General features: G+C 43.5%; 1 protein-coding gene across 2 annotated transcripts in view; it reads left to right on the top strand.

Annotated features, from left to right (window-relative positions):
* The first annotated feature begins 14 nt into the window (after positions 1 to 14).
* Positions 15 to 27,010, top strand: part of CMTM8 (CKLF like MARVEL transmembrane domain containing 8) — a 100,457-nt gene continuing 73,461 nt past the window's right edge. The window contains exon 1 of one of the 2 annotated variants that reach the window (XM_040479978.1): positions 15 to 243. In XM_040479978.1, the coding sequence (XP_040335912.1) occupies positions 97 to 243 (147 nt within the window). In that variant the 5' untranslated portion in view covers positions 15 to 96. Of the gene's footprint in view, positions 244 to 19,771; positions 19,981 to 27,010 lie in introns of those variants that run through there. The other variant, XM_040479980.1, reaches the window with a different exon arrangement.

The raw sequence follows: 27,010 nt of genomic DNA, 5'->3' as shown, positions 1-27,010 counted from the left end.
CCGCCGCCGGCGGCCCCCGGGCTCCGGGCCGCGCGTCCGGCCCCCGACGCGCTGGGGGTCTCCGGGGAGGGGCCGGCCCCGCCGAGAGGCGCGGCGATGGAGGAGCCGCAGCGCGCCCGCTCGCATACCGTCACCACCACTGCCAGCTCCTTCGCCGAGAACTTCTCCACGAGCAGCAGCAGCTTCGCCTACGACCGGGAGTTCCTCCGCACCCTGCCCGGGCTCCTCATCGTGGCGGAGATCGTGAGTGCCGCGCGCGCGGGGGGCGGGGGAGGCTCCGGGGGGCCCGCGCGCGGTGCCTCCGCCGACCGCCTGCCCGGGACGCCTTTCGCGCGGGCTCGCCTTCTCCCCGGCGTGCGAAACCCGGAGACCACCGCTCTGAGCGAGGTCGGATCACCTTGCGCGCCTGAGCCGCGGGATGTCTGCTTGCCGGGTCCCGTCGGGGGTCGTGCCGGGTCTTGGGAGCAGGGCGCTCGGTGGGCGTTCGTTCGGTTTGGGTTCACGAGTGTCACGGACACCTGATGCCTTCCTTACCTGATCTCCAGGTGGATGGCCTCCTCCCTGAAAGCAAAGCCTTCCAGAACTCAGGGAGAGGAGAGGACTTTTTTCTTCGCCTACTTCTCTCCCCGGTGTTAAAATCGAGGTGAATTAAGAAAATTGTATCGAGAAAAATATGAGGGTCTCGACCCCGTTGGGGACCGGAAGGTCTCCTGCAGGGTGCTGTGCACCTCCTGGGCTCAGCGCAGTCCTGGGGAGGAGGGCTGGCGTGCGCATTCTCCTCTTGACCGGACATGGAGGCCGAGAGGTCAAGTGATTTCTTCCAAGTCCCAGCCAGTCCTTCTTGGCTGGAGGGAGCCCTGTTACCAGCCGGTGGTGGCCACTGTTTCACCATGTGCCAGGGCCTCCTCAAGACCTTTAGTTGGCCTTGTGCCCTCATGCAGGCCACACAGCAGCCCTATCCTGTGTGCAATTATTATCCTATTTTGCATGAGAAGAAATTGAGGCACAGAGAGGGGAAGTCCAGGGCGGGTGTGTGTGTGGGGGGGGGGGGGGGGGTGTCGGGACTGTGATTCAACCCTGGGCCTCGCACTCTCCAGGGCCCTGCGCTTAACTGCCAAGGAGCATCCTTCCCAGCCGCCTACCTTTTCCGCCCGATCTCACACACATTCATTGGAAATGTGTGGAGTTGAAATCTAGCTTGTGTGGGTTCGGAGAATGGGAGCCATGGTGGTATAGAAGTGGCTGAAGACCCAGATGGTTCTCTGAGAAGCCCCCGACAGAACCTGGGTACATCAGGTAGCTGACTTGCTCCTCCAGCGTCTCAGGCCCCGCCCCAGATGGACGGAATCGATGCCAATGCACGTAAAGTTTGCACGGTGTTGTCTGGGCTCATCCCCCAGCTAGTTCCCTTCGCTGGTATTGGGGACATCAGGAGACCCAATTAAAAACACACACACGGGGCGCCTGGGTGGCGTAGTCGGTTAAGTGTCCGACTTCAGCCAGGTCACGATCTTGCGGTCCGTGAGTTCGAGCCCCGCGTCGGGCTCTGGGCTGATGGCTCAGAGCCTGGAGCCTGTTTCCGATTCTGTGTCTCCCTCTCTCTCTGCCCCTCGCCCGTTCATGCTCTGTCTCTCTCTGTCCCAAAAATAAATAAACGTTGAAAAAAAATTTTTTTAAAAAAAAACACACACACACACACGCACTCAACAACGAAGGTATTGGAATCACTTTGCAGGGCCTGGCTTATAGGAATTCGGCAAATATTTGCTGTGTGCGTTAAGTAGTTGGCAACTTCCTTGCTCCAGCAGAGCAAACAGAAACTGAAGTCGGAGATGGGGGCTTCTACCTGGGGGTGGATCTGGACCCGGCAGGAAGTAAAATGCCTCTTGGTTTTTGACTGGTGATCCATATGCTCTGTGTTCCACGCTTTTCCGGAAAATAGCAAAGCGAAGGACACAATGCAAATGGCCCATAGTCCTGCCAGTAGAAATAACCACTGTTGATATTTTGACGTGTCTTTTAAAATTTCAATAAATTAAAAAAAATTAACGTTTTATTTTCTTTTTAAATTAAAAAAAATGTTTTAATGTTTATTTTTGAGAGAGAGAGAGAGAGAGAGAGAGAGAGAGACAGAGCACGAGCGGGGGAGGGGCAGAGAGAGCCTGGGAGACACAGAATCCGAAGCAGGCTCCAGGCTCTGAGCTGTCAGCGCAGAGCCTGACAGGGGGCTCTAACCCACGAACGGTGGGATCGTAACCTGAGCCCAAGTTGGACGCTCAGCCGACTGAGCCACCCAGGTGCCCCTCAGTAAATGTTTTGAAAGATGGAAACACATGTCAGAAAAATTACCCTTACCACTCCAATAGTTCAATTTTGGTTTTTGACAACTGTGCACGTTTTAAGGAATAAAATAGTCTTAAAATTAGAAGTTTGCCCCACTGTCTTCATACCTAGAGGTGCTCACTTTCAAATCTCTTAGAGCCCTAAATAACATATTTATAATGCTGTTCCTTGATTCCCCGCTCCCCCCCCCCCCCGTTGTAGGTGTTATCTTTCGACTTCCCCCCTGAGACATGTGGCTCTAACACTCTCAGACCACCTCTTAGATATCCCATCCCACCCTCCTATTATACATATACTCTTTCTGTCTCCTACTATATTTTGGGTTAAATCAATACCCATTGTTGACCTTAGGACACCATAAACACTGTTCACAGCCCAGCCACCGAGTAGTCTGTGAGCACTTTTCTTTTCCTGCCCAATTTGTTTCCTTCTCTTTTTCCATTTCTTCTTTCTCTAACTGTTTAGTCACTAATTTTACCTTAATTGTCTAAATCTCTTATCAGGAAACTGAGAGACATCGGGATTCTATCAAGGTCATCTCATGGCCAAATCCTCTCTGGGAACTCTGACCTCCTCCCACCTGTCCTGCTCATTTGGGCACAGCTGGCATCATGGGATTTCCTGCAGTATCACCATGGGGAGTCTTTGTCTCCACTTCTCTCCAACACTGGGTCCCCTGCTTCTCCTGACCGCCGTCCTTCTCCGTTTTGCCTCACTTCTAGTGGGGGGACCACACAGACTTTAGTAGTTTCCTTAGAAAGGATGCATGTATGTGTCGAGATTTACATCTTTCAAAATGTCTTGATTTGAGGGGCACCTGGGTGGCTCAGTCTTTAAGCATCTGACTTCGGCTCAGGTCATGATCTCACGGTTTGTGAGTTCGAGCCCCACATCGGGCTCCCTGCTGTCCGCGCAGAGCCTGCTTTGGATCTATTCCCCTCTCTCTGTCCCTCCCCCAATTGTGCTCTCTCTCTTAAAAAAAAAAAAAAAAAAAAAAGTCTTGATTTGACTGTTACACATAATTAATAGTTTGACTGGTAAAGAATGTTAGATTGTAAATTGTTTTCCTTCAAAATTTTGAGTGTTCCTCCATTACCATTTAACTATTCTGATTCCTGTTTCCATAAATTTCTATTCCTCATCCTTTTTTTCCTTTCCTTTCTGGAAGCCTATAGGACCTTTGTCCCAAGAGATCTATAAGATCCCAGCAATGTGCCTTCATCTGAGTCCATTTTCTTCCATTATACTGAAGACCTACCTGGTGTGTTCTCTCAATCAGGAAAACTCATGTATGTGTAAGGGGATTTTTTAAAATTATTTTTTACCTTTCCGTTTTGTTTTTTTTTTCTGAAACTCCTTGTACACTTTTTTTTTCTATGCATGCATTTTCTTATAATCTATCTCATGAGTTCATGATATGCTGTGTTCACTTGCCATACTGTAAACGTTTCTCAGGATCCTGGAACTCTCAGTTATCACAGCGTTCTGTTGCAAGGAAATGTCGTCTTTGATTTCCTCTGTTTTCTATATTAAAACTAACATGTTCCTGGGTTTCACCAGTATAGGTAGTGCCATAGCACTCTTCCTTCTTTGTCCCTCTTCCCACATTTATCCAGTGATTTTCTCAAGGGAAGTTTCCTTTAAGTAGAATTGTGTGTCAAAGAGGACTCACATTTAAAGGCTTTGTTACATATTCTGAAATTCTCTTTCTGCAAAGTTCTGGTTTAAATTACTATCAGTAGTGTGAGCCTATTAAGCTAAAAATACTTTTTTTTTTTTTAATTTTTTTTTTCAACGTTTATTTTTATTTTTGGGACAGAGAGAGACAGAGCATGAACGGGGGAGGGGCAGAGAGAGAGGGAGACACAGAATCTGAAACAGGCTCCAGGCTCTGAGCCATCAGCCCAGAGCCCGACGCGGGGCTCGAACTCCCGGACCGCGAGATCGTGACCTGGCTGAAGTCGGACGCTTAACCGACTGCGCCACCCAGGCGCCCCGCTAAAAATACTTTTTTAATACTCTCTGAAATAAAATAGGTGAAGAATCACTTAAATGATATATGCTAATCTAAGGTACTTTTTTTTTGTTCATGTTGTAACGTCTAAATCAGGATGTGGCTTACTGTGGATGGTTTCTTGGAGGTAATGCCCTATGGTACCACCGATTGTTTATGGAGGGAAGCAGCTCTCAAACTATTGGCCTTCCCAGCCCTGAGACTAAGATAGACGTGCCCCCAGAAAAATGTTACTTTCTGCCATGGAAAAAAAACAAATACTGAGACAAATAATTGCTAAGATTACTTAGTAACTACTTAAAATTACTAAGAATTACTTAGATTCTGACTTCCCGCTGGAACCTAGGAGAAATGAAATAATGGAGAACAAAACACAGTGTTTCCTCAAATCTGTTGTCAAAATCGCTAGCCCTCGTTTTGCCACAGCAGTGAGTGGTGGTAGCTAACCTACTCAAACACTTTGGGCAGTGCCTATGTAACCTTCTGTTGAAACCAAATTGTGGCTGTTTCCTTCCGTTTAAAGTTTTACAACAAGCTAGAAGCAATCCATTACTTGACCTGTGACTTGTCGGATGCTCTGATCTTATAACAATTACAAGTACTTGAAGAATTAACTCAGAAGCTGAGTTAATTGTTCCCTTCCTGTTATTGGTGACTTCAGAATGAATTACAGCATCCGTGGAATAATGTTAGGTCACCTGTCATATACTTACGGTCATGAGCAGACTTAGGCGGGGAAAGATGAATAGTTTACTGAGAGCTGGAATCAAATTATTCTATCCTGTTGAGTTCTTATTAAAAAAAAAAAGTGAGGGGCGCCTGGGTGGCTCGGTCGGTTGAGCATCCGACTACAGCTCAGGTCATGATCTCGCGTTCCATGAGTTCAAGCCCTGCATCAGGCTCTGTGCTGACAGCTGGGAGCCTGGAGCCTGCTTCGGATTCTGTGTCTCCCTCTCTCTCTGACCCTCCCCCCGTTCATGCTCTGTCTCTCTCTGTCTCAAAAATAAAAAATGTTTAAAAAAAATTAAAAAGTGAACATAGTTTTCTTTTCAGAAAACAATGCCTAGTCTTTGTAGAAAAAATAGAAAAATGTAGGTAAGTAAAGAAAACCCCATGTAATTTTTTGCCCCCATGGTGGTTCTTAACAGGCATGGTACTCACCCCATGCCTAGGATTTTTTTTTTTTAATTTTGGTTATTGTAATATTTGAAGCTTCTACTGTTATTTAGTTTCCTGGGGGGTCAGGGTTGCTAAATGTCCTGACGTTCATGGGACAGTCCCCTACGATGAAGAGTTGCTTTACCAATTGCCAACAGCACCACTGTTAAGGAACTTTGAGTGAACTACGATTTAAATTTTTTTTTAATGTTTATTCATTTTCGAGAGACAGAGACGAGTGTGAGTGGGGGAGGAGCAGAGAGAGGGAGACACAGAATCTGAAGCAAGCTCCAGGCTGAGTTGTCCGCACAGAGCCCAATGCAAGGCTCGAACTCATGAACCGTGAGATCATGACCTGAGCCGAAGTCAGACACTTAACTGACAGAGCCCCCCAGGCACCCCTGAGTGAACCACCATTTAGCACTGAATAAACCATTCCAGAATTTTTCAAGTCGTTCTGTATTATTATTTATCTGTAATTTTTTAAATGCAGTCACTTGTAAACTATTCTTTTTGTTTACCGCTGTGGCCACCTGTGCTGGCTATCTCCCATTTGTCCCTCAGAGCCACTCTCCACCCCTCTCTGTTCTCCACCCTAAAGGCTAATTTCCACGGACTGTCTCGAGGGGCTCCCCTCTGATGTTTCACTGCAGTCATCCAGGGGTGGTACTCGCAGGAGGCTGTGGGATGAGAGGAGAGCAGGCTCCGGGTATTCAGTCCCTGGGATTCCTAAGCGCTGGCTCTTAGCAGGTTGACCGTGTCCCTCCATGGAAGGCGGGCTATCTGGCCACCCTTGCCACACAGCTATTTTCGCTGGCTCTGATCGCTGTTCACTCCCAGCTGCTTACCATTGCCAGGCACTGCGCTATCACTGTGGTTTTCCGGCACCCTGCTTTATAAATAATGCCTTTACTAAACTCCATTCAGATTACCCAATCTGAAAGTGCCCAATGCCCTGCTGAGACCTGATAAATTACCTTTTCCTCATTAATAATTAATTTCTTATGACATTCTCTTTTTTTATGGGTCTATCTTATGACATTCTTTTTTTTTTAATTTTTTTAACGTTTATTTATTTATTTATTTAATGTTTATTTATTTTTGAGACAGAGAGAGACAGAGCATGAACGGGGGAGGGTCAGAGAGAGGGAGACACAGAATCTGAAACAGGCTCCATGCTCTGAGCTGTCAGCACAGAGCCCGACGCGGGGCTTGAACTCACGGACCGCGAGATCATGACCCGAGCCGAAGTCGGCTGCCCAACCAACTGAGCCACCCAGGCACCCCAACGTTTATTTATTTTTGAGACAGAGAGACAGAGCATGAACGGGGGAGGGTCATAGAGAGAGGGAGACACAGAATCCGAAATAGGCTCCAGGCTCTGAGCTGTCAGCACAAAGCCCGACGCGGGGCTCGAACTCATGGACCGTGATATCCTGACCTGAGCCGAAGTCAGACGCTTAACCAACTGAGCCACCCAGGCGCCCCTCTTATGACATTCTTAATGGCCACATAGTATTCCATAAATGTCCAACTCCTACTATTCAGTTTATGTTTCTTTCCTTTAAAATTGTGACAAACTTCCTTTATACTAACTCCTCCTGGTTGTTCTTTAATATTTTCTAAGGATGAGTACTTAGAACTGAATTAAAAGGTCTATGCATTTTCTTTAAAGTCGAGTTTTTTGAGGTATACGGTAAAATTCACCCTTTTTAGTGTAGAGTTCTATGAGTTTTAGCATACGCCTTTTTAAGAAGTGGCTTTATGGAGATATATCATAAAACTGACCCTATTAAAGTATACAACGCAAGGATTTGTAGGATACTTACAGAGTTGTACAACTATTTTAGAATACTTTTATTACCTCAGAAGGAAACCTATTAGCAGTTACTTCCTATTCATCCCTTCTCTCACCCCTCAGTAACCACTAGTCTGCTTTCTGTCTACACTTGTCAACATTCTGTCTACTAGGCTACATTTGTCTCTTCTGGACACTTCATAAAAATGGCCCTACAATATGTGGCCCTTTCTGTCTGGTTTCTTTTACTTAGCATAATGTTTCCAGTGGTCATCCATGCTTATAGTATGTATCAGGACTTCATTCCTTTTACTAACACATAATATTCCATTGTAGTATATATATATATATATATATATATATATACACACATATATATGTATATATATATACACACACATATATACATATATACATATATATATATGATTTTGTTTATGCATCAACTGATGAACATCTGGGCTGCTTCCACATTTTGACTATTGCACATAATGCCGCTATGAGCCTTCATGTACAAGTTTTTTTGGAGACATATGTTTTCACTTCTTTTGGGCACTTATGTAGGATTGGAATGGCTGGGTCATATGGTAACTCTTTGTTTAATATTTTGAGGCACTGCTAGACTCTTTCCAAAGTGGCTGCACTACACTGCAATCCCACCAGCAATCTGAGTTCCAATTTCTCTACATCCTCATTAAGATTTTTTATTTTCTGTCTTTAACTCTGGCCATCCTACAGGGTGTGAAGTGGTATCTCATTGTGATTTTTGTTTGTATTTCTTTTTTTTTTTTAATGTTTATTTATTGGGGGGGGCAGTTGAGAGAGAGAGAAAGAGAATCACAAGAAGGCTCCATGCTTAGTGCCAAGCCCAGTGCGGGACTCAGTCCCACAAACCATGAGATCATGACCTGAGCTGAAACTAAGAGTCAGAGGCTCAACTGACTGAGCCACCCAGGTGCCCCTGGTTTGTATTTCTGTAATGACTAATGATGTTGAGTAGCTCTTCATATGCTTATTGTTCATTTGTATGCCTTCTTTGGAGAGATGTTTATTCAAATCCTTTGCCATTTAAAAAAAATTATTTTATTATTGAGTTGTAAGAGCTCTTTACATATTCTGGATACAAGTCTCTTATCAGATATATTATTTGCAAATATTTTTCTTCCATTCTGTGGGTTGTCTTTTCACTTTATGTGATGGTGTCCTTTGAAGTACAAAGATTCTTAATTTGATAAAGTCACACACACACACACACACACACACACACACACACTATGGCTTATGCTTTGGATATTGTATCTAAGAAGACTTTGCTTAATCCAAGGTCATGAAGATTTACTTTTGTTTACTCCTAAAAGTTGAATAGTTTTTTCTTACCTTTGAGTCTGTGATGCATTTTGAGTTAATTTTTTTTCTTTTAAGGTTTATTTTTATTTATTTTGAGAGAGAGAGAGAGAGAGAGAGAGAGAGCAAGCAAGCAAGCAAGGGAGGGGTAAAGAGAGAGGGAGACAGAGAATTCCCAATCAGATTCTGCATCGTCAGCATGGAGCCTCCTGTGGGGCTCAAACCCATGAACTATATGATCATGACCTGAGCTGAAATCAACAGTTGGATGCTCGGGGCACCTGGGTGCCTCAGTCAGTTGAGCATCTGACTTTGGCTCAGGTCATGATCTCGCAGTTTGTGAGTTCAAGCCCCGTGTTGGGCTCTGTGCTGACAGCTCAGAGCCTGGAGCCTGCTTCAGATTCTGTGTCTCCCTCTCTCTCTGCCCTTCCCATGCTCATGCTCTATCTCTCTCTCTCTCAAAAATAGATAAACATTGAAAAAAAAAGAGTTGGGTGCTCAACCAGTTGAGCCACCCAGGTGCCTGGAGTTAATTTTTGTATATAGTATGAGGCAGGGGTCTAAGCTGATTCTTTTCCATCTGGATATCTAATTGTCCCAACACCATTTGTTGAAAAGACTGTTTTTCTCCCATTGAATTGTCTTGGCACCCTTGTCAAAAATCAAATGTAATATAAGGGTTTATTTCTGGATACTCAGTTCTATTTCATTGATCTCCATGTCCTTATGGCAGCACCACACTGTATTGATTACTCTATCTTTGTAGAACATTTTGAAATCAGAAGTTGTGAGGATACCAAGTTTTTTCTTTTCTCAAAATTGTTTTTTGGCTATGAGTTCCTTGCATTTCTGTATGGATTTTAGTATCAGTTTGTCAATGTTTGCAAAAAGGGGTAGCTGACATTTCAACATGCATTGTGTCAAATGGGGGGTATTGCCGTCTTAAAATTAAATTTTCCAATTCGTGAATATAGGATGTCTTTCCATTTATTTTATTTTATTTATTTATTTTTTTTAATTTTTTTTTCAACGTTTTTATTTATTTTTGGGACAGAGAGAGACAGAGCATGAACGGGGGAGGGGCAGAGAGAGAGGGAGACACAGAATCGGAAACAGGCTCCAGGCTCTGAGCCATCAGCCCAGAGCCCGACGCGGGGCTCGAACTCATGGACCGCGAGATCGTGACCTGGCTGAGGTCGGACGCTTAACCGACTGCGCCACCCAGGCGCCCCGGATGTCTTTCCATTTAATTAGGTTTTCTCTCATTTCATTCACAAATGTTTTGTAGTTTTCAGGACACGTGTCTTATATTTCTTTTAAATTTATTCATATATTCAAATATATATTCAAATATTTTCAATATATTTCCAATATATTCCAATATTATTCAAATATTTTATTCTTTTTGATATTTTATTCTTTTGATTCTTTTTGAGAAATGGAATTACTTTCTTAATTTCACTTTCAGACTGTTCATTGTTAGATCACAGAAATGCAATTGAGTTCTGTGTCCTTGACCTTGTATCCTACAATTTTGATGACCTCCTTTATTAGTTCTAATAGTTTTTTGTGGTTTGACATATGTGTATTTAAGACTTTTGATACAGCTGCCAAGTGGTACAGAAAAGTGTACACGAATTTACATTTCTTCTAGTGGTGTTTTAGTGTGCAACAGGGTCTGTTCCTGCAAATACTCAAACCTTCTTTTAACGTTCGCCAATTTTGTTGGACTGGGAGATACTCAAAATGATAAAAACTAGTTTGGCATGGACATCCCTAGCTGATATTTAGGGGAGCCTTGGACATGTGAAAAAGAACAAATTGTTTTTTTGTCTTTTGTTTTTTAAGTTTATTTATTTTGAGAGAGAGAGAGCCTGTGGGGGAGGGGCAGAGAGAGAGGAAGAGAGAGACTCCCAAGCAATCGCAGGTGCTGACCTGGATGTGGGGCTCCATCTCATGAACTGTGAAATCATGACCTCAGTCAAAATCAAGAGTTGGATGCTGAAAGGACTGAGCCACCCGGGTACCCCAGAACGAATTGTTTTTATTTGCATTTCCGTGATTATCAAAGTTGAATATTTTCTTTTCTCTTTTTTTTTTTTTTTTTTTTTTTAAATTTTTTTTTTTTTTGAGAAAGAGAGACACAGCACAAAAGGGGGGGGGGGTCAGAGAGAGGGAGACACAGAATCTGAAACAGGCTCCAGGCTCTGAGCTGTCAGCACAGAACCCGATGCGGGGCTCAAACTCATGGACCGCGAGATCATGACCTGAGCCGAAGTCGGCCGCTTAACCGACTGAGCCACCCAGGCGCCCCAGTACCTTTCTATTTTTATTCAAACAGCTGATCAATGACAGGATGTAAGATATACAAAGAAAAATATGCTTAGGGAGATGCCAAAAGGTAGTTTAAAATTTCAGATTTTCAAATTTGAGCTGGAATTCAAAAGGCATTTTATTCCTTGTAGGCCTCTGTTACTCATTTCACAAATCTAAAATTTAACAGATGCAAAGTATAGTTTCTTTTTTTGGCCAAGATTTATGACTAGAACTATTCCCAGAAAGGTAGCAGCACTTCTCCCTAGACGAATATTTTACCTGTAACTTTCACTTAAAACTAAGTGAATTTTCACTTTTATTATCTCAGTTGATATTAAGTCAGCCCAGGTTTGGGGGAATCCCTTCTTTTGTTGGCATTCCTAGTTGATTTGAGAAAACAGTTCCTAGGTTACACATGAGTGGGTCCACCACACTTGTTGAGTGCAAGATGAAACAAACCTCCCCTGATTGCTTCTCCCTCGTCTGTACCCACCCATCAGGTTCATGGTAACCTGTCCAGTAGAATCTCCCTTCTGTGGGAAAGCAGGATATCCATTGCCTTGGTCACAGTTCAGTTGCAGATGACAATATCCATGCTGGCTGGTTGAAGCAGCAAGATTTAACTGGCTTCCAAAAATTTTGGTAGGGCTGGAAGAGCAGGCTCTAAGCTAAGCTTCCAGCAAAACCTTTCCGAATCACACTGAGGAACTCCCCTATCGTGGGCAGAAAGGCCAAGAAGTAGGGTTTACTCTCAGAACTGCTGGATCCTGGGCCTCCACTGCTTCCAGTGCGACACATGGCCCAAATGTCTGCTCCAAATGTCCATTGGTCTCTCAACACTGGGAAGCAAGGGATGGGACCCTGGGTTTTCAGTATAGATGCCACAGACAGTCCACTCCTTGGTTGACTTTGCAATGGGAATACAGAAGCAGCCAAGGCATGTGTAGCCCCATGATGTTGTCTTTTGCTTTCTAAGCCTCGGATGAGTGCGTCTGCCAAAGCTACATCATGTGTGGAACCTGGGCTATAGACTGGTTTCCAGCCTCTGGTGAGCGGGAAGGCGTGTGCTGCAAGGGGCACGAAGTGGAGCTGAGTGGATCCACGTGCCGTGCTTATCACGGCCACTTTCGTTGGACTCTACTAGGCTCATTGTGTTGGAAGTGAAAGACCTGTGATTTTTCATACTTCTAGGACACTCTAAGGGCTTACCCTTTTTCAATTTAGACATGCATTCCATTTCTAGCTGTGTGACCTTGCACAACTGGCCTGATATTTCCTGAACTTCCATCTCTAATAATGAGAAGGGTGATGATGACTTCATAATTAGCAGAAGAGAAAATGAGCTAAAATACATGTAAGCCCTGTCCCAGAGGTAAACACTAGTTTATTTCTTGGCTACATATCGATTTCTTTCTTTCCTCTTTTCTCAGTAGATGCAGAGTATGTAGATTAATCCCACTTGGACAGGGCTGCATTGAGAATGAATGGCCTTGTCTTAGCTCCTAGGATTTTTTTGTGCACCCAGTGATGAGCATGAACGTAGAATTTAGCTTCTGTGGTACGTACTGAGGTTAGGGATACGATGATACTTCTAACTAAAGAAAGCTTAAGGCTACAGTAAGAACCACAAGGCCCTGCTTATTTTAACTTTTAACACGGTCAGTTACTTAGACTGTGAAAGATTAGGAGAATGGCCTAGGCACAATTATGAATGATGCCAGCTTCGTAGGTGCAGTGGAAACATTTCATCAATTTATGTTCCTGTGTAAATGCTATTCAAAGAAGGTCTAAAAAGCTATGGGGTAGGTCAGCTTTCCGGAGGTCTGGGTTTAATGGCCTGTTTTGGAAAAACATGCAAAGGTCTAACCTTCTTATCTTGCCTTACGCTTTCCTTCATCTTTCCAAAACCTAATTATAAGTGGTGCCACTTTCTGGAGAGAAAATAATTCAGAGGAGAAAGACCTCTTTGTTGTTGATTTATAACCCACCTTGTTTCCAGAAGGGGCTTGATGTGGGACAGACATCTTTATTTTTTTTTTTTTAACGTTTATTTATTTTTGAGACAGAGAGAGACAGAGCATGAACAGGGGAGGGGCAGAGAGAGAGGGAGACACAGAATCGGAAACAGGCTCCAGGCTCCGAGCTGTCAGCACAGAGCCTGACGCGGGGCTCGAACCCACGGACCGTGAGATCATGACCTGAGCCGAAGTCGGACGCTTAACCGACCGAGCCACCCAGGCGCCCCTGGGACAGACATCTTTAAATTGAGGGTACAACAAGAATCTATACAATCTTTATCAGTCAAGGATTGGCAAACATCAAAGATCACTTTAGAAAGAGAAAAACTTTGTCTTAAGTACTTCACTGAGAGCAGACATGAAGGGGCATTCTCGAACAAGATTCTTTAGACGGAGGAGTTGTGTTGCCTGACATCGTGTGACAGTCAAGAGGAGAAAATATCTAGGACTTGTCAGCAACTCTGCCTTCAAGTTTAGGGGAAAAAAAGGTCCGTGTGCTTTGAGGCTCTGGCCTCCTTCTGGGGTTTCACAGACCCAGAAATTTCCTTAGAGATGGAGATGTTTAAGGAGAACCATAATCGCTGTATTTAATATTCTACTAGCTCATACTTTGGAAATAATGTCTCAGGTTCCTTTAACTGTGACATGAATCCTGAGTGGTTTTCCTATTCATTCACATTTCAAATCACGAGCTTATGTTCGCACTGCCCTGGGAAGCTAATGGCGGATTTTTTTTTTTTTTTTAACTTCCCTTTCTGTGATTAAGTTGATTAGTGAAAGGTGGAAGACCAAAGCTCAGTTAACTAGGTCACTGGTTAGTACCAGCCTGGCTTAGCTGCTAGCCTGTGGCAAGGGAGCTCAGATGGGAAGTAGTATTTGGGTTTCCTCTCTCTTGGGGTACTTGAAAAGGTTGAGCCACAGTCATTCTGTTGCTGACTTGCATGATTAAGACGTAGGGAAGTGTCTTCTGCAGACTCGTACCATGCCCCTGGAACTAAGATTCCTTAAAACTTTTTGTACGTGGGGCGCCTGGGTGGCTCAGTCGGTTAAGCAATGGACTCTTGACTTTTGCTCAGGTCATGATCTCACACGGCTCATGGGTTTGAGCCCTGAGTCAGGCTCTGAGCTGACCATGCTGAGCCTGCTTGGGATTCTCTCTCTTCTCCTCTCTCTCTGCCCCTGCCTCACTCACTTGCTCTCTCTCTCTCTCTCAAGGTAAATAAACATTTAAAAAACAAAACAAAACTTTTTTTTGTAAGTGCATATTGTACTAAACTCATATACTATTTAAAGAATAATAAAACAAGTAACCATATGCCCACCATTCAGTTTAAGAAATAGAACTCTGCCGTATCTTAGAGGCATCTTGTGTGCCCTGTCCACTTTCCCAGAGGTAACCCCTGTCCTGGCTTTGTATTCTATAAAGTTCAAAGTGTTACAGCCATTGTTTAGCCTTGACTCATTTTGAACTTTGCAGAATATAGAATCACATGATGCTTTCTTCTGTTGCTCCTTTCATTCATCATTGAGTGTTTTCCATGTTGACACATGTAGCTGCTCATTAACTTAAAATTGTATTCCGGTATAGGAATGAACCATAATTTGCCCCATCGACATAGAAGGATGTCGATGGCTCCAGGATTGCCATGTTTTGCAATGATTCAGTTTTCCTTTTTGTATTTCTTATCCTTTTTTTTTTCTTTCTGCTTGTTTAGAAGTCATGGTCTGTCTGTTCTTTAGTGGATTCCTTAGCTATCTTAACATGAGTATTTAGGGGCGCCTGGGTGGCTCAGTCAGTTGAGTGTCCAACTTTGGGTCAGGTCATGAACTCAGTTTGTGAGTTCAAGCCACACATCGGACTCGCTGCTGTCAGTGCAGAGCCCGCACTGGATCCTCTGTCCCCCCCTCTCTCTCTGCCCCTCCCCTGTTCACACACTCTCTCTCTCAAAAATAAAAACAAAACAAAAAACATGCGTACTTAGTCTGCTATCCAGGTTAAAATAAATGCCTATTTTTAACCTGCTTCTAAGCAAAAACAGAGACCTCAAAACTCTAATTCAGATGACATCTCTCACAATTTGTAATATTTTCTAGTCATTTAGCGCTGTACTCCTTTCTACCTACATGTTAGGCATTATAATTTTTGTATACAGTCAACAGTTTTGTTTTACCCACAACCACATGGTTGCCTGGTATCCTTGCTCATTGTTTTTTCTTATATCTCAGGCCTACCATCTGTTTTTATTTTTATGAAAATCTTTTTTCTTCCTCATTCTTGAAAGATAATTACACAGATTATAGAATTCTAAGGTGTCCATTTTGTCTCCATTCATTAAAGGTGTTATTCTTTTGTTTTATTGGTTTCCATGGCTGCTACTGAAGTTGGCAAATTAAGATTTGCCTTTCCTTTTTTATTTGGCTTCTTTTTCTTTTAAAATTGTCTTTGCCTTTGTATACGACAATCTCATTATATGTCTGAGGATTTCTTTTTATTTATCCTTGTGTTTAATAGAGCTTCTTGGACCCAATTATACATCTTTCAACAATATTGGAAAATTTTCAGCCATTATCTCTTGAAATGTTGGAAATATTGTCTTTCTCATGTTACTTCATTTTCTTCTAAAACTCTAATTAAATATGTATTAGAGCCTTAGATTCTATCTTCTATGGCTTTCAAATTGATGACTTCCAACTCTGTGTTCCTGGCCTGCATTTTATTAATTATTATTATTATTATTTCCTCTATTTTAACAATTATCTTTTTAGCTGTTTATACATTCAAATTTTAATTTCAATTTTCTACATTTCTAGAAACTTTTTAAATTTTCCAGATCTACTGTGCTCTTTATATCCTAACTAGACTTAGACCCAACCCAAAAGAGAGACTGAGTGTGTCTAAATTGAAAAGGATATTTTTTGCTCTCTACCCTTTGCCAAGTCTGAGATAGCTGTTATCTTGCTGTTCCCTCTGGACAGTGAGTTAATTCTTCTCTACCTTCACATTGAAGGGATGTCCTTTAAGATTCCAGCTTTACGTAGGATGGGGGTGGGAGGTTGTTTCCTGTTAAAATTTTCACCTTGTGTGGGCCCTTGGCTTTAATCATCTTCTGCCATCTTGCACCAAGGTGGAAGCTCTGCAAAGGGTTTGGATGGCAGTTTCTTAAAGAAAATATACAGAGAAAATATACCAGTAGGCACGTGAAAAGATGCACTTTCTCCTCAGTCTTTGGGGAAACGCAGATCCAAAGCACAGTGAGATATCTCTTCACACTCCGAAAGATGGCTTTAATTAAAAAGACAATAATAGGGGCGCCTGGGTGGCGCAGTCGGTTAAGGGTCCGACTTCAGCCAGGTCACGATCTCGCGGTCCGGGAGTTCGAGCCCCGTGTCGGGCTCTGGGCTGATGGCTCGGAGCCTGGAGCCTGTTTCCGATTCTGTGTCTCCCTCTCTCTCTGCCCCTCCCCCGTTCATGCTCTGTCTCTCTCTCTGTCCCAAAAATAAATAAACGTTGAAAAAAAAATTAAAAAAAAAAAAAAAAAAGACAATAATAAGGCCCGGTGAGGATGTGGAGGAATTGGAACCCACAGGCACTGCTGTTAGGATTGATAAATGGTCTCTGTGCTGACAGCTCAGAGCCTGGAGCCTGCTTCGGATTCTGTATCTCCCTCTGTCTTTACCGCTTCCCCGCTCGAGCTCTGTCTCTTTCTGCCTCTCAAAAATAAAGAAACTTAATAAAAAAATTAAAAAAAAAAAAAAGGACTGATAAATGGTGTGGCTACTTTGGAAAAAAAAATTGGCAACTCTTCAAAAGGAAAAACAGAGTTATTATATGACCCAACAATTCCATTTCTAGGCATATACTCAAAATAATCTAATAAAACAAGCTTCCATAGAAAAAAATTGAACATGAATGTTTACAACAACTTTAATCACAATAGCCAAAAGGTGGAAACAACCCTCATGTCCATCAGCTGATGAACACTACCTGATAAATAAAACCTAATATATTCATAGAGTAGATTATAAGTTTAGCAATAAAAAGGAATGAAGTATTGATACATGCTACAGCATAGATGACCGTTGAAAACATTATGCTGAGTGACAGAAGCCAGACACAGAAGGCCACATGTTGTAGGATTCCATGTATGTGAAGTGTCTAGTGTAGATAACTCCATAGAAGTAGAAAGTAGGTGAATGCTAACAGGGCCCGGCTTTGGAGGGGCGGGGGAGGGAATGATTGAGAGAGTGACTGCTAATGGGTATGGAGTTTCTTTTGGGGATGATGAAATGTGCTGATCTTAGATACTGGTGATGGTTGCCCGGCTTGGTGAGTATACTAAAACCCACTGAACTGTACATTTTGAACAGGTGAGTTTTATGGTATATAAATTAGATCTCAAAAAAGCTGTTAAAAAAAAAAAAAAGATGGAAGCTCAAGGTCCCCATGAGGTTCAACAAACTGTCAGCATGAAAACTCCCTTTGGCATTCAACTGTTCCCCGGGATTCCCATTTCATTTCATTTTTGGCCTCTTACGGTTCTTTCTTTTCATGCCAGCTCAGCAACATGTTTAAAAATATTTAATGTTTTATCTATACTTGTTTCGTTTGGGAGGATAACCAGCCTGTCATATCACTAGAAATTGAAGGCAGAATCCTTTAATTTAAAATTCTTTTTAGTAAAGACATTGAACACTATTTATTTTTTTATATTTTGGCGGGGGAGGGGCAGAGGGAGACGGAGGGAGAGAATCTTAAACAGGCTCCACACTGAGCACGGAACCCGTCTTGGGGCTCAATCTCACAACCCTGAGATCATGACCTGAGCCAAAATCAAAAGTTGGCAGCTTAACTGACTGAGCCACCCAGGCATCCCATAATTTTTTAATTTTAAAAAAGTTAAAGTTGCTAAGGAAATTGTAAGAACAGTACAATGAATTTCCTCCTCCGTTCACTGTGATCTCTCAAATGTAAATATACTACTTCATCCTCCCTCACTGTCTATTTAATATTTTTGTGGAACCATTTCAGAGTAGGTTGCAGAATTCATGACCGCAGGTAGCCCAGATTTTTTGGCTTGTGTCTCCCAAGGACAAGAATATTTACCTATGGAACCATAGTATAACTGTCAAGTTCAACAAATGTACCCTTGATACTAAGACAGTTCACACTTCAGTTTTACCATTTGTCCCAATAATGCCCTTTATATTTATTCACTTTTTCCCTATCCAAGATATATTCCAGGATCATGCATTGCATTTAGTGTCATGTCTTTTTAGTGTCTTTTAACCTAGAACAGTTCCTCAGTCTTCCTATCTTTCATGACTTTGACACTTTTGAAGAATCCAGGGGAGTTGTTTTGTGGAATGCTCCTTGAAGTGGGCCTGTCTGATGTTCCCACATGAGTAGATTCAGGGTACGTTGTCAGGAATACCACTGTAGTGATACGTGCCCTTCCTGGTGCAGTGTATCATGAGGCACGGGTCACTGCGGAGTCTCCTGATATTGTGGAGTCTCATCATTAGTAAATCTAATCTCTAACCTGAAGCCTTTTCTTAATGCTAAACATGGCGTATTTCTGAGCAGAAATGGCAGAATTTAGAGTCAAACAGATCAAGCTTTCAGTCTTGGCCTAGCAGCTATTAGTTCTGTGATCATAAACAAATACATGACATTTTGAAACCATCTGTAAAACATGTCAAATAGTACCTACTTCTTGAGACTATTGAAAAATTAAATTCAAATTCATGTAAGTTGTTTAGCATAGTGACTGGCACAGGAAGAACTCATAACTGTTGTTTGGGGGGAACTGATGTTACCCAGGTGTGATAGGGGACTCCCTTTCCCTCAAGGGCATTGGTGAAACTACTCAGAATCTCAGTAAAGGAGCCTGAAGGCCTCCCATAGGCTTCCCTAATTCACAAAGAGCCAGTGTGCTCTTCGTCTTCTCTGCCTTCTCACCCACATCCCCTGACCCTGGCTATTCCCCTTTTCAGCGTCCATAGGAAGCCCACTTGCCTGAATGTTGGGCTAGTTTCAGGCATTGACCAGCGATGGACAAGAGGCTCTTGGCAAATGCAAGTGGACCTCCCACTCCGTTCTCCTCTCCCTCTTGTTTTGTCACCTTCCCTCCTGGATTACTCATCCTCCTTACCTCCAAATCCTTCTCCCTCTATTATGCAGGGAAACTCTCCAGTTTCTACCTCTAAATTTGTGTATCTCTCCCAGTGGGAACACCACAGAACAAAGGCTCTTCTCCCAACTGGACACCAGCCCCCTAGAGGGCAGATGGTGTCATGAGTAGGAACCTCTTTTCCTGGAACGTGATCTTTTTTTAGTCTGTTCATTGTGCTGCTTCTGCAACAGTAACTCCATGGTATTTGTCTTATCTTTAAATCAGCTTGCGAGGACAGTGCGCAGTTTGAACCTGTATGGTGAGTACCTTCAAGGAGACGCTGCCCTGCTGGAAATTAGAGCAATCAATTGCCTGTGGCTAGCCTTGGACGCCATGGACGTTTGCATAGGCATTTAAGCCTGAATTCCAGGGGAAGATGGGCTCAGCTGAAGTTGTATCACACAGGATTTTACTTTGTAGAAGTGAGTGTGAGCGAGGGCCCTGCAGAGTGATGATGCCACCTAGTTTGTTTCCTTATAACTTGTCTCATCGATGGGTCCCACAAAATGAGCATTGGATGTTGCATCTTCCGTGTCTTATGCCACCACCCACTCCTTCTCCAGGGAGTGGTTTGTCTGGGTGAACTTGTTTGGTGAGGCTACCAGACCTTCCGTATGAAACTGAGGGATGTCTTTTTCACCTTTGATATTTTTTGCATCAGTGGGTGATATTTGCATGGTACTGTTGCCCATCCCTATCTCGTGAGAAATTCCTTAATCTTAAAAAGGAGGGGGAAGCAAGAGAAAGAAAGGGGCAGTGTTCAGCATGGTAAAGGCCACTGGTATCCCAGGAGGCTGTGCAGTGGGCGACGGGCAGGTAAGACCTATGGTTGTTGCTGCTGCTGACTCACAGGCTTGGGGAGTCCGTGCTCCAAGGAATGGAGCCACCTTGGAGACTGTATTTGAGGGTAATGAGGATTTGTGAGAACTCTCTTGTTTTGCCCAAGCTTGCAGGACTCTGAATATCTTGTCGTTGTTATCACCCTAAATTGTGTTGTTTTTTTCTAATAAAAGTCTTCGTTTCAGAGAAGCCTGTGAAACAGAAATGAGAATGGCCCCCAGACTGGTTTTGTTGGCCTGAATAGTGTTGAAAATCAGAATTAGTTGCCAATATGAAAAAGATATTTTAAGAAAACCTACATTTCCATGTTCTCTTGGAAAATGGACAAATGTACAGCATTGGACTCACTGTCCCTCTTGGCAATAATTCTTTGGAGCCGAGAAATGGCTGCCACCTGCATGTAAGAGTGTTGGTCAAGATGCACGTTTGACTGTTGTGACAAAGACCAAAGTAAGTGGCTTAAACAAGATAGGAGCTTGTTTTTCTCTCCTTTGACAGTCAAAGTGCTAGTTGTCCAGGGCAGATAGAGTGGCTCCATAGCTCCAGAGTTCCAGCAGTTTCTGTCTTATTTTCTCTCTGTCTTCCACAGTGGGTTCTATCTCGTGGCCCCCGATGCCGCTTGGTTTCCCACCATCACGTCTGCTCAGTAGGAAGGGGAAGGGGAGGGTGCACCATTCAAGCCCCAACCTGAAAATTGTGTGTATCATTTCTTCTCCCATCCTGTTGACCAGAATGTACTGGTGTGACCGCATTTGGCTGCTGATAAGGCTGGAGAAGGGTGGTCTCATCTCTATGGCCATGCGAATGGCTAAAATCCAGTTCTCACTAAAGCAGTGAGTAGGCGAGAGTGGGTGTGTGGACAACTAGCATTCTGTGCCGCCACAGACCAAGAGTCATTGCCATTCACTGCTTTAATCCTGATGTGTTTCATTCAGGGATGTTACCTGTTTGGTCCCTGTAAACAGTTGAGGTTCCATTCTTAGCTCTGCCTTGATGTTCTCATGCAACACACTTCTGTGTTTTTATACTCTCTGCTGTTTAGAATTCCCTTCCTTCTCTTTCGGGCCTGGCTAACTCCTCCTCAGGGCAACTTGCCCCTTCCTTCCCTTCCCAAATTGAGTTTTCTCTTTTTCTCATCCTAATGCATAAATGCTGATTTCTACATTATACCTTTTAGTTTACAAAGTACCTTTATATATTCAGTATACCAAGTGCCTGGCAAAACGCTTGGCACATCACAGACTAATGATCCCTGCTATTTACTGGACTTTGGGGTTACTGTCCTAAATTTGGTCTCTTTTATCTGACCGGATGTGCTTCTTATCTCCCCAGCTGTATGCACAGGATTGCCAGGGCTCAGGCCTTCCAACATTTCTATGCTCTGTCTACCCTCATTCCCTCAGTGCTTTCCAGAATCATGGCTTTACACTCTCTCTGTCCAGGACTCCCAGTTTCTACTTCCAGCCTGGACCTTTCCCCTGAATCCCAGATTTATAATTGCCGACACACCATCTCTCCTTGCGTGTCTCACAGGCAACTCAACCCCAAGTACCAATTTTGGGGAGATGCAGGGGACAGAGAAAACTGTAAAAGAACCTCTGAGAATGCAGTCAGTAAAATCCAAACTGTGTCATTAGGACAGTTTCTCCAAAAAACAAATTTTAAACTAAAAAAACAGAAAAGAGTAATGGAGGAGAAATGTATAGATTAAGAGAGACTTAAGAGACAAATGTCAATCAGTTGCAATATAGAGACCTTACCTATTTGGATGCTAATCCAAAGAAACAAATGATAAAAAAAAATTATGAGACAATCCAGGGCTATATGAATATTAATAAGTTTTGATATTCAATAATTATTAATTTTTTTTAGCCGTGACAGTGGTGATTTGGTTGTTAGAAAAAAAAGTTCTGAAAAAATCTACCCAGAGTGTTATCAGTACTCATCACTTCCAGAATTTCCACCCTCAGCCAAACTAACATCCTCTCTTGTCTTATTTTGACAATTGCTCTCTTTTTTTTTAAGCTTATTTATTTATTTTGAGAGAGGGGTGGGGAGGAGGGGCAGAGAGAGAAAATCCCAAGCAGCCTTTTCGCAGTCAGCACAGAGCCCAATGTGGGGTTGAACCCATGAACCGTGAGATCATGACCTGAGCCGGATGCTCAGGAGTCGGATACTTAACCAGCTGAGCCACCCAGGTGCCCCGACAGTTGCCTCTTCACTGGCCTTTGATCCCCCAGTCTTGTTCTCAGCAGAGCAGCCAGAGACCCTACTAAGATGTATCACATTATGCCACTTCCTGCCTCGTTTGGAGTCAGAACCCAAGGTTATTCAATCTGCAAACTCCCCTCCTGGGTCAGCCCCTCCAGCCACTGTGGCCTCCTGCGTCTGCTTTACTTTTCGTGACATTTATATCACCATTGGATGATCCTATCTTTTTTTTCTGATACTCCCTTTAGAACGTGAGCCATGTGAGGGTAGGATCTGTATTGTCATGACTGTATCTCGAGGGCTTAAAAGAGCTCCTTGCTCATGATAGGCACTAAGTAAATGTTCGATTAAGGAAAAAAAAATTTTTTTTGATGGGAAGAGGAGTGGAGGGCATTAGGAAAGAAGTATTTTTACAAAGGCTCCTTGGAGCGAAGAGGCAATAATGAAAAAACAAAGCTGTATGTAGCCCAAACTATGAGGAAGCACGTGGTCATCTAGAGCCTACTCTTGTCACTGTATTTTTCTTTGCTCTTTTCCCGCCGTGGGACAATCTGTGTTGTTTTATCTATGACATCTAGTTGTCAAACGGGAAAATTTTGCTAATCGGCTCTCACTGGCATTTGAATTTCTTTTTGGGCTGAACCACTGTCCCTTGAGCTCTTCGTGTGTGGCTAATACTCCACTAGTTGCAATGGGGGCCCACAGGAGACGGCGTGCCTTGCCCTCTGGAGAAGTCGCAGACTTGCAGAGACAAGGCTCCCGCCCATACTGGGGGTATGCAAAATGAGCAGTGCACGGTAGGGCAGTTAGCTTCCTTTCCCATATGTGAGCCAGGGCATGAAGTAACCAGGCGGGGTGCCATCTTCCGTGGGACATTCAGCATTTCAGGCTGGGCAGTTGACTTTTGTCCGGGACTGTCCCTTCCAGGGCAGGATATTCACCATTTATGGCTCCCAGGATTTTATCTCGACAGCAAAAACATTTTCAATATGTTTCGCACATGGGCACACATCTCCCCAACTTTGAAAGCTGAGGTAGCAGAGGAGGAATAAGGAAGATACGAAGGCAATCCGTTTCAGAGACTCAAATACACCATTAGTTTGTGGCCAGAAAATGATGCTCTAGATATGTTGAGGTGCCTCTGGGATCTTTTCTGAAATTGTAATAATTTGTAATTACAGCCCACTTCTTTCTAAAAAGGGTGTGAAGGGGTGCCTGGGTGGCTCAGTCAGTTAAGCATCCGACTCTTGATTTCAGCTCAGGTCATGATCTCATGGTTCATGAGATCAAGCCCCACGTAGGGCTCTGTGCTGACAGCTCAGAGCCTGCTTGGGATTCTCTCTCTCCCACTTTCTCTCTCCGCCCCTCCTCTACTCATGCTCGTTCTCTCTCTTAAAATAAGTAAATAAACCTAACAAAAAATTAAAAAGGGTTTGAAGTGCTTTATGAGTACATGTAAACCCCCATTTAAATATACACTGAAATTTAACAAAACAGAAGTGGAAAAATAATCTAATTTGAGAGAACAGGAGGAAGGAGGTAAGTGAGCCCAAGGGCTAGGACAGGGCCTCTGGTGGGGGACCACATGCTGCCTGTCACACACTCTCTGGTGCACAAGCTGGGGGGGATCTGTCCTTCTGTGGCCGCCATACTTTTTCTTATCATGCCTATTATTTTTTCCCCTTTAGTCCTCAGGTTGTATTATTATTTTTTTAATTAAGTAAGTTCTACACCCAACTTGGGGCTTGAACTCACGACCCCAAGATCAGGAGTTGTATGCTCCACCAACTGAGCCAGCCAGGCACCCCCACATTGTATTTTTTATTGAAAAATCTAAGTAACTGATTCTACGACATTATTTTAAAAGTGGAAATAAACAGTAGACATTCTAGATGATTCGTGTCTGTCTTCAACACCAGCCTGTGATCTCAGCTCACAGAGGCCACGAACTGTGTCTATTCATCTTCGTACTCCAGTACCTGGAAGATAGGAGGAACTCGATAAATATTTTATTGAATAAATGAATGGTGTTTTTTTTACTGGAAAGGAAGGAACCAGTTCTTTTTACTGGAAAGGAAGGAACCAGTCAATTGAGGGAGAGTTTTTGTTTTGTTTTGTTTTGTTTTGTTTTGTTTTGTTTTGTTTTGTTTTGTTTTGTTTTGTTTAACCCTGGGTCTGTTTTGAGAGTTCTCTCATGTGGGCAGTTATTTTTTTGTTTTAAGATTTTAGTTTTAAAGTAATCTCTACACCCAACGTGGGGCTCGAACTTACAACCCTGAGATGAAGCGTTGCATGCTCTACTGACTGATGCAGCCAGGCGCCCCTCATGTGAGCAGTTATGTCAGGAATGTCGAATGGTGTCCTGGGTCTAGTTCTCAAGAAAACGTGGGGGCAACTTTCTAGGATTCGTGTGGCCTTTACTCGTAGAGGGGAAGTTGAAGGCCTGACACTGAAGGGCAGTTTGGTTTAACAGAGGAGAGTCTCCAGGGCCCCAGCTAACGCAGTCCAGGTGCATACCTTCTGGTCATCTGACCTGATCCAGGAAGGGAGCTTAGAACCCTTAGGGAGGGTGGAGAACAGTCCCTAAGTAAACTGCTTCCAGGGCAACAGTGTGTATGCACTCTAGGTGGTTCTGCTTGAGGTTATGTAGCACAGCGGAGAAGAGCAGGCACCTTGCATAGAATTCTATGCAAACGTACACCCCCGTCCTCCTAAAAAAGACTGTAGATGCAAAAGTGGGTGAAACCCGTAGATTCCATAGACTCGTTAAGTATACTGTGCATATATCAGTGTCTTCGTTTTGGCAAAGTGCTGTTGTTACGTAAGGCCCCACTGTTGGGAGAAGCCGGGCCGTGGGTCCAGAAGGCTTCTGTCCTGTTTTTGCACCTTCTTATGAATCTGTGATTAATTCAAGATGAAACCTTTTTTAAAAAAAGCAGGGTCATTGGCAACAGAGCTGGATTCGGTGCCACAGTACCCCGTGCTGAGTGGTGACTCTTCTCTTAGCACGTACCGGGACTGGAAACTGCACATTTGCTCTTTGCCTCGGGAATACAAACTCCATGAAAGGGGAAAGGGATCCATTTTGTTCACTGCCAAATTCTCCAGTACCTAGCTTGGGGCCTGGTGCCCATTTTTTTTGTACTCGAATGTTTGAGTGATTTAAACTCTCAGAGTGTTCTGTCCTTGTTACAGTGAGAACAATGCCACTTCCTCAGGACCTTGGGAGAATTAGAGGTATGTAATGTTAGTAAAGCTCAGGGCCTGCTGGGGAGCAAATGCTCGACTCCAGAGGTCAGCAGACTTTCTGTAGTGGACCAGTCAGCGTATTAAGCTCTGCAGGCAATATAGCCTTGACTGCCCCTACTCACCTCTGCCACTGTAGCACAAAAGCAGTCATAGATAATGTGTCAGTAGTGAATGTGGCCATGGTCCAATGAAATCTTATTTATGAACACTGAGACTTGAATTTCATATACTTTTAGGGGCGCCTGGGTAGCTCAGTCGGTTTAGCATCTGACTTCGACTCAGGTCATGATCGCCCTAGTTTGTGAATTCTAGCCCCGTGTTGGGATCTCCACTGTTGGCACAGAGCCTGCTTTGGATCCTCTGTTCCCGCCCCTCTCCCCGCCTCCCACCCCCCGCTTACACTGTCTCTCTCTCTCTGTCTCTCTCAAAATAAATAATAAACTTTAAAAAAATAACTAAATGAATATCATACAGTTTCCAAATCATGAAGTATTCTTTTTTTTTTCCACAGCCATTTAAAAATATAAAAACCACCCTTAGCTTGTGAGCCATAAAAAACTAGGCAGTGGGCTAAATCTGGCCTCCAGGTCCCAGTTTTCTTGGTATGGTAGGCATTGCCATTTGGGGCAGGTTTGTTCTCCATATTGCTGGCCACAGGTGCACACAAGCTGTGGAAACTAGGTCCTTTGGTGGCAAAGTTAATTTTCCCTCGCAAAAGGGGATCTGTGTAATGGATCATCTCTGGGCCGGGAGCAAGGCTGCCCCTGTGGCCTAAGTCAGCCCAGCCTGCATTGAACTCTGGAAGCTCCATTCTCCATGCGAATTCTTAAAAATCCTCTTGCTCTAGGCACCATGTTGTAGAGTATTCTCCACGTGAACTTGTCTTGTGGAAAGGTCAAATAGATTTGGGTTCAAACCCTGCCGGAACAACCCGTTCAGCTCCATGAGCTTGGGAAGGTCCCTCAGACCCTCTGAAACTCATTGGTCTCCGTTTAAAAATCCGAATGGGGACGTAGGGTAGAGCCATGTTTGTGGCTGCTTCGTGTCTTTTATTTTGGGCCAGCTAACATCCATTAGGTTCTTTTTGGGCCAGCTAGCATCCTTTAGGTTCTTTTTGGGCCAGCTAGCATCCATTAGGTTCTTTTTGGGCTAGCTAATATCGATGAAGTTCTTTTTCTGCCTAAAGTACTTTTGCTCACCTAGTACATTAATAGGTTGCTCTGAGAACTGACACAAAACAATATATTAAGGACCTAACACTTAATCACCATTTTAATTGGACACCTTCCGTAATATTTAAACCTAGATGAGGTAAAGGAGTATCTGTCTAGAACAGAATGAGGTAAGATTGTCACACACACACGCACAGCTACTCAGTTCACTCAGTTTGAAGTTTTTCTTCAATTTTTTGTCTTTCTCAGAATTAGCCTGACACATACTCATATTTTTTTTCAGAGTTTTACTTAAACTTCTCAGATATTTTGTCCCTGAACAGGTTGGAGACCAATGTGATACTGCTTTTACTCTTAAAATCATGAAACACTTC

Source organism: Herpailurus yagouaroundi, unplaced genomic scaffold, assembly GCF_014898765.1.
Source record: "Herpailurus yagouaroundi ecotype Mexico unplaced genomic scaffold, PumYag 159, whole genome shotgun sequence".
Classification (NCBI taxonomy): domain Eukaryota; kingdom Metazoa; phylum Chordata; class Mammalia; order Carnivora; family Felidae; genus Herpailurus; species Herpailurus yagouaroundi.
The sequence above is the reverse complement of the archived record's forward strand: the minus strand, read 5'-3'. Positions and strand labels throughout refer to the sequence as shown.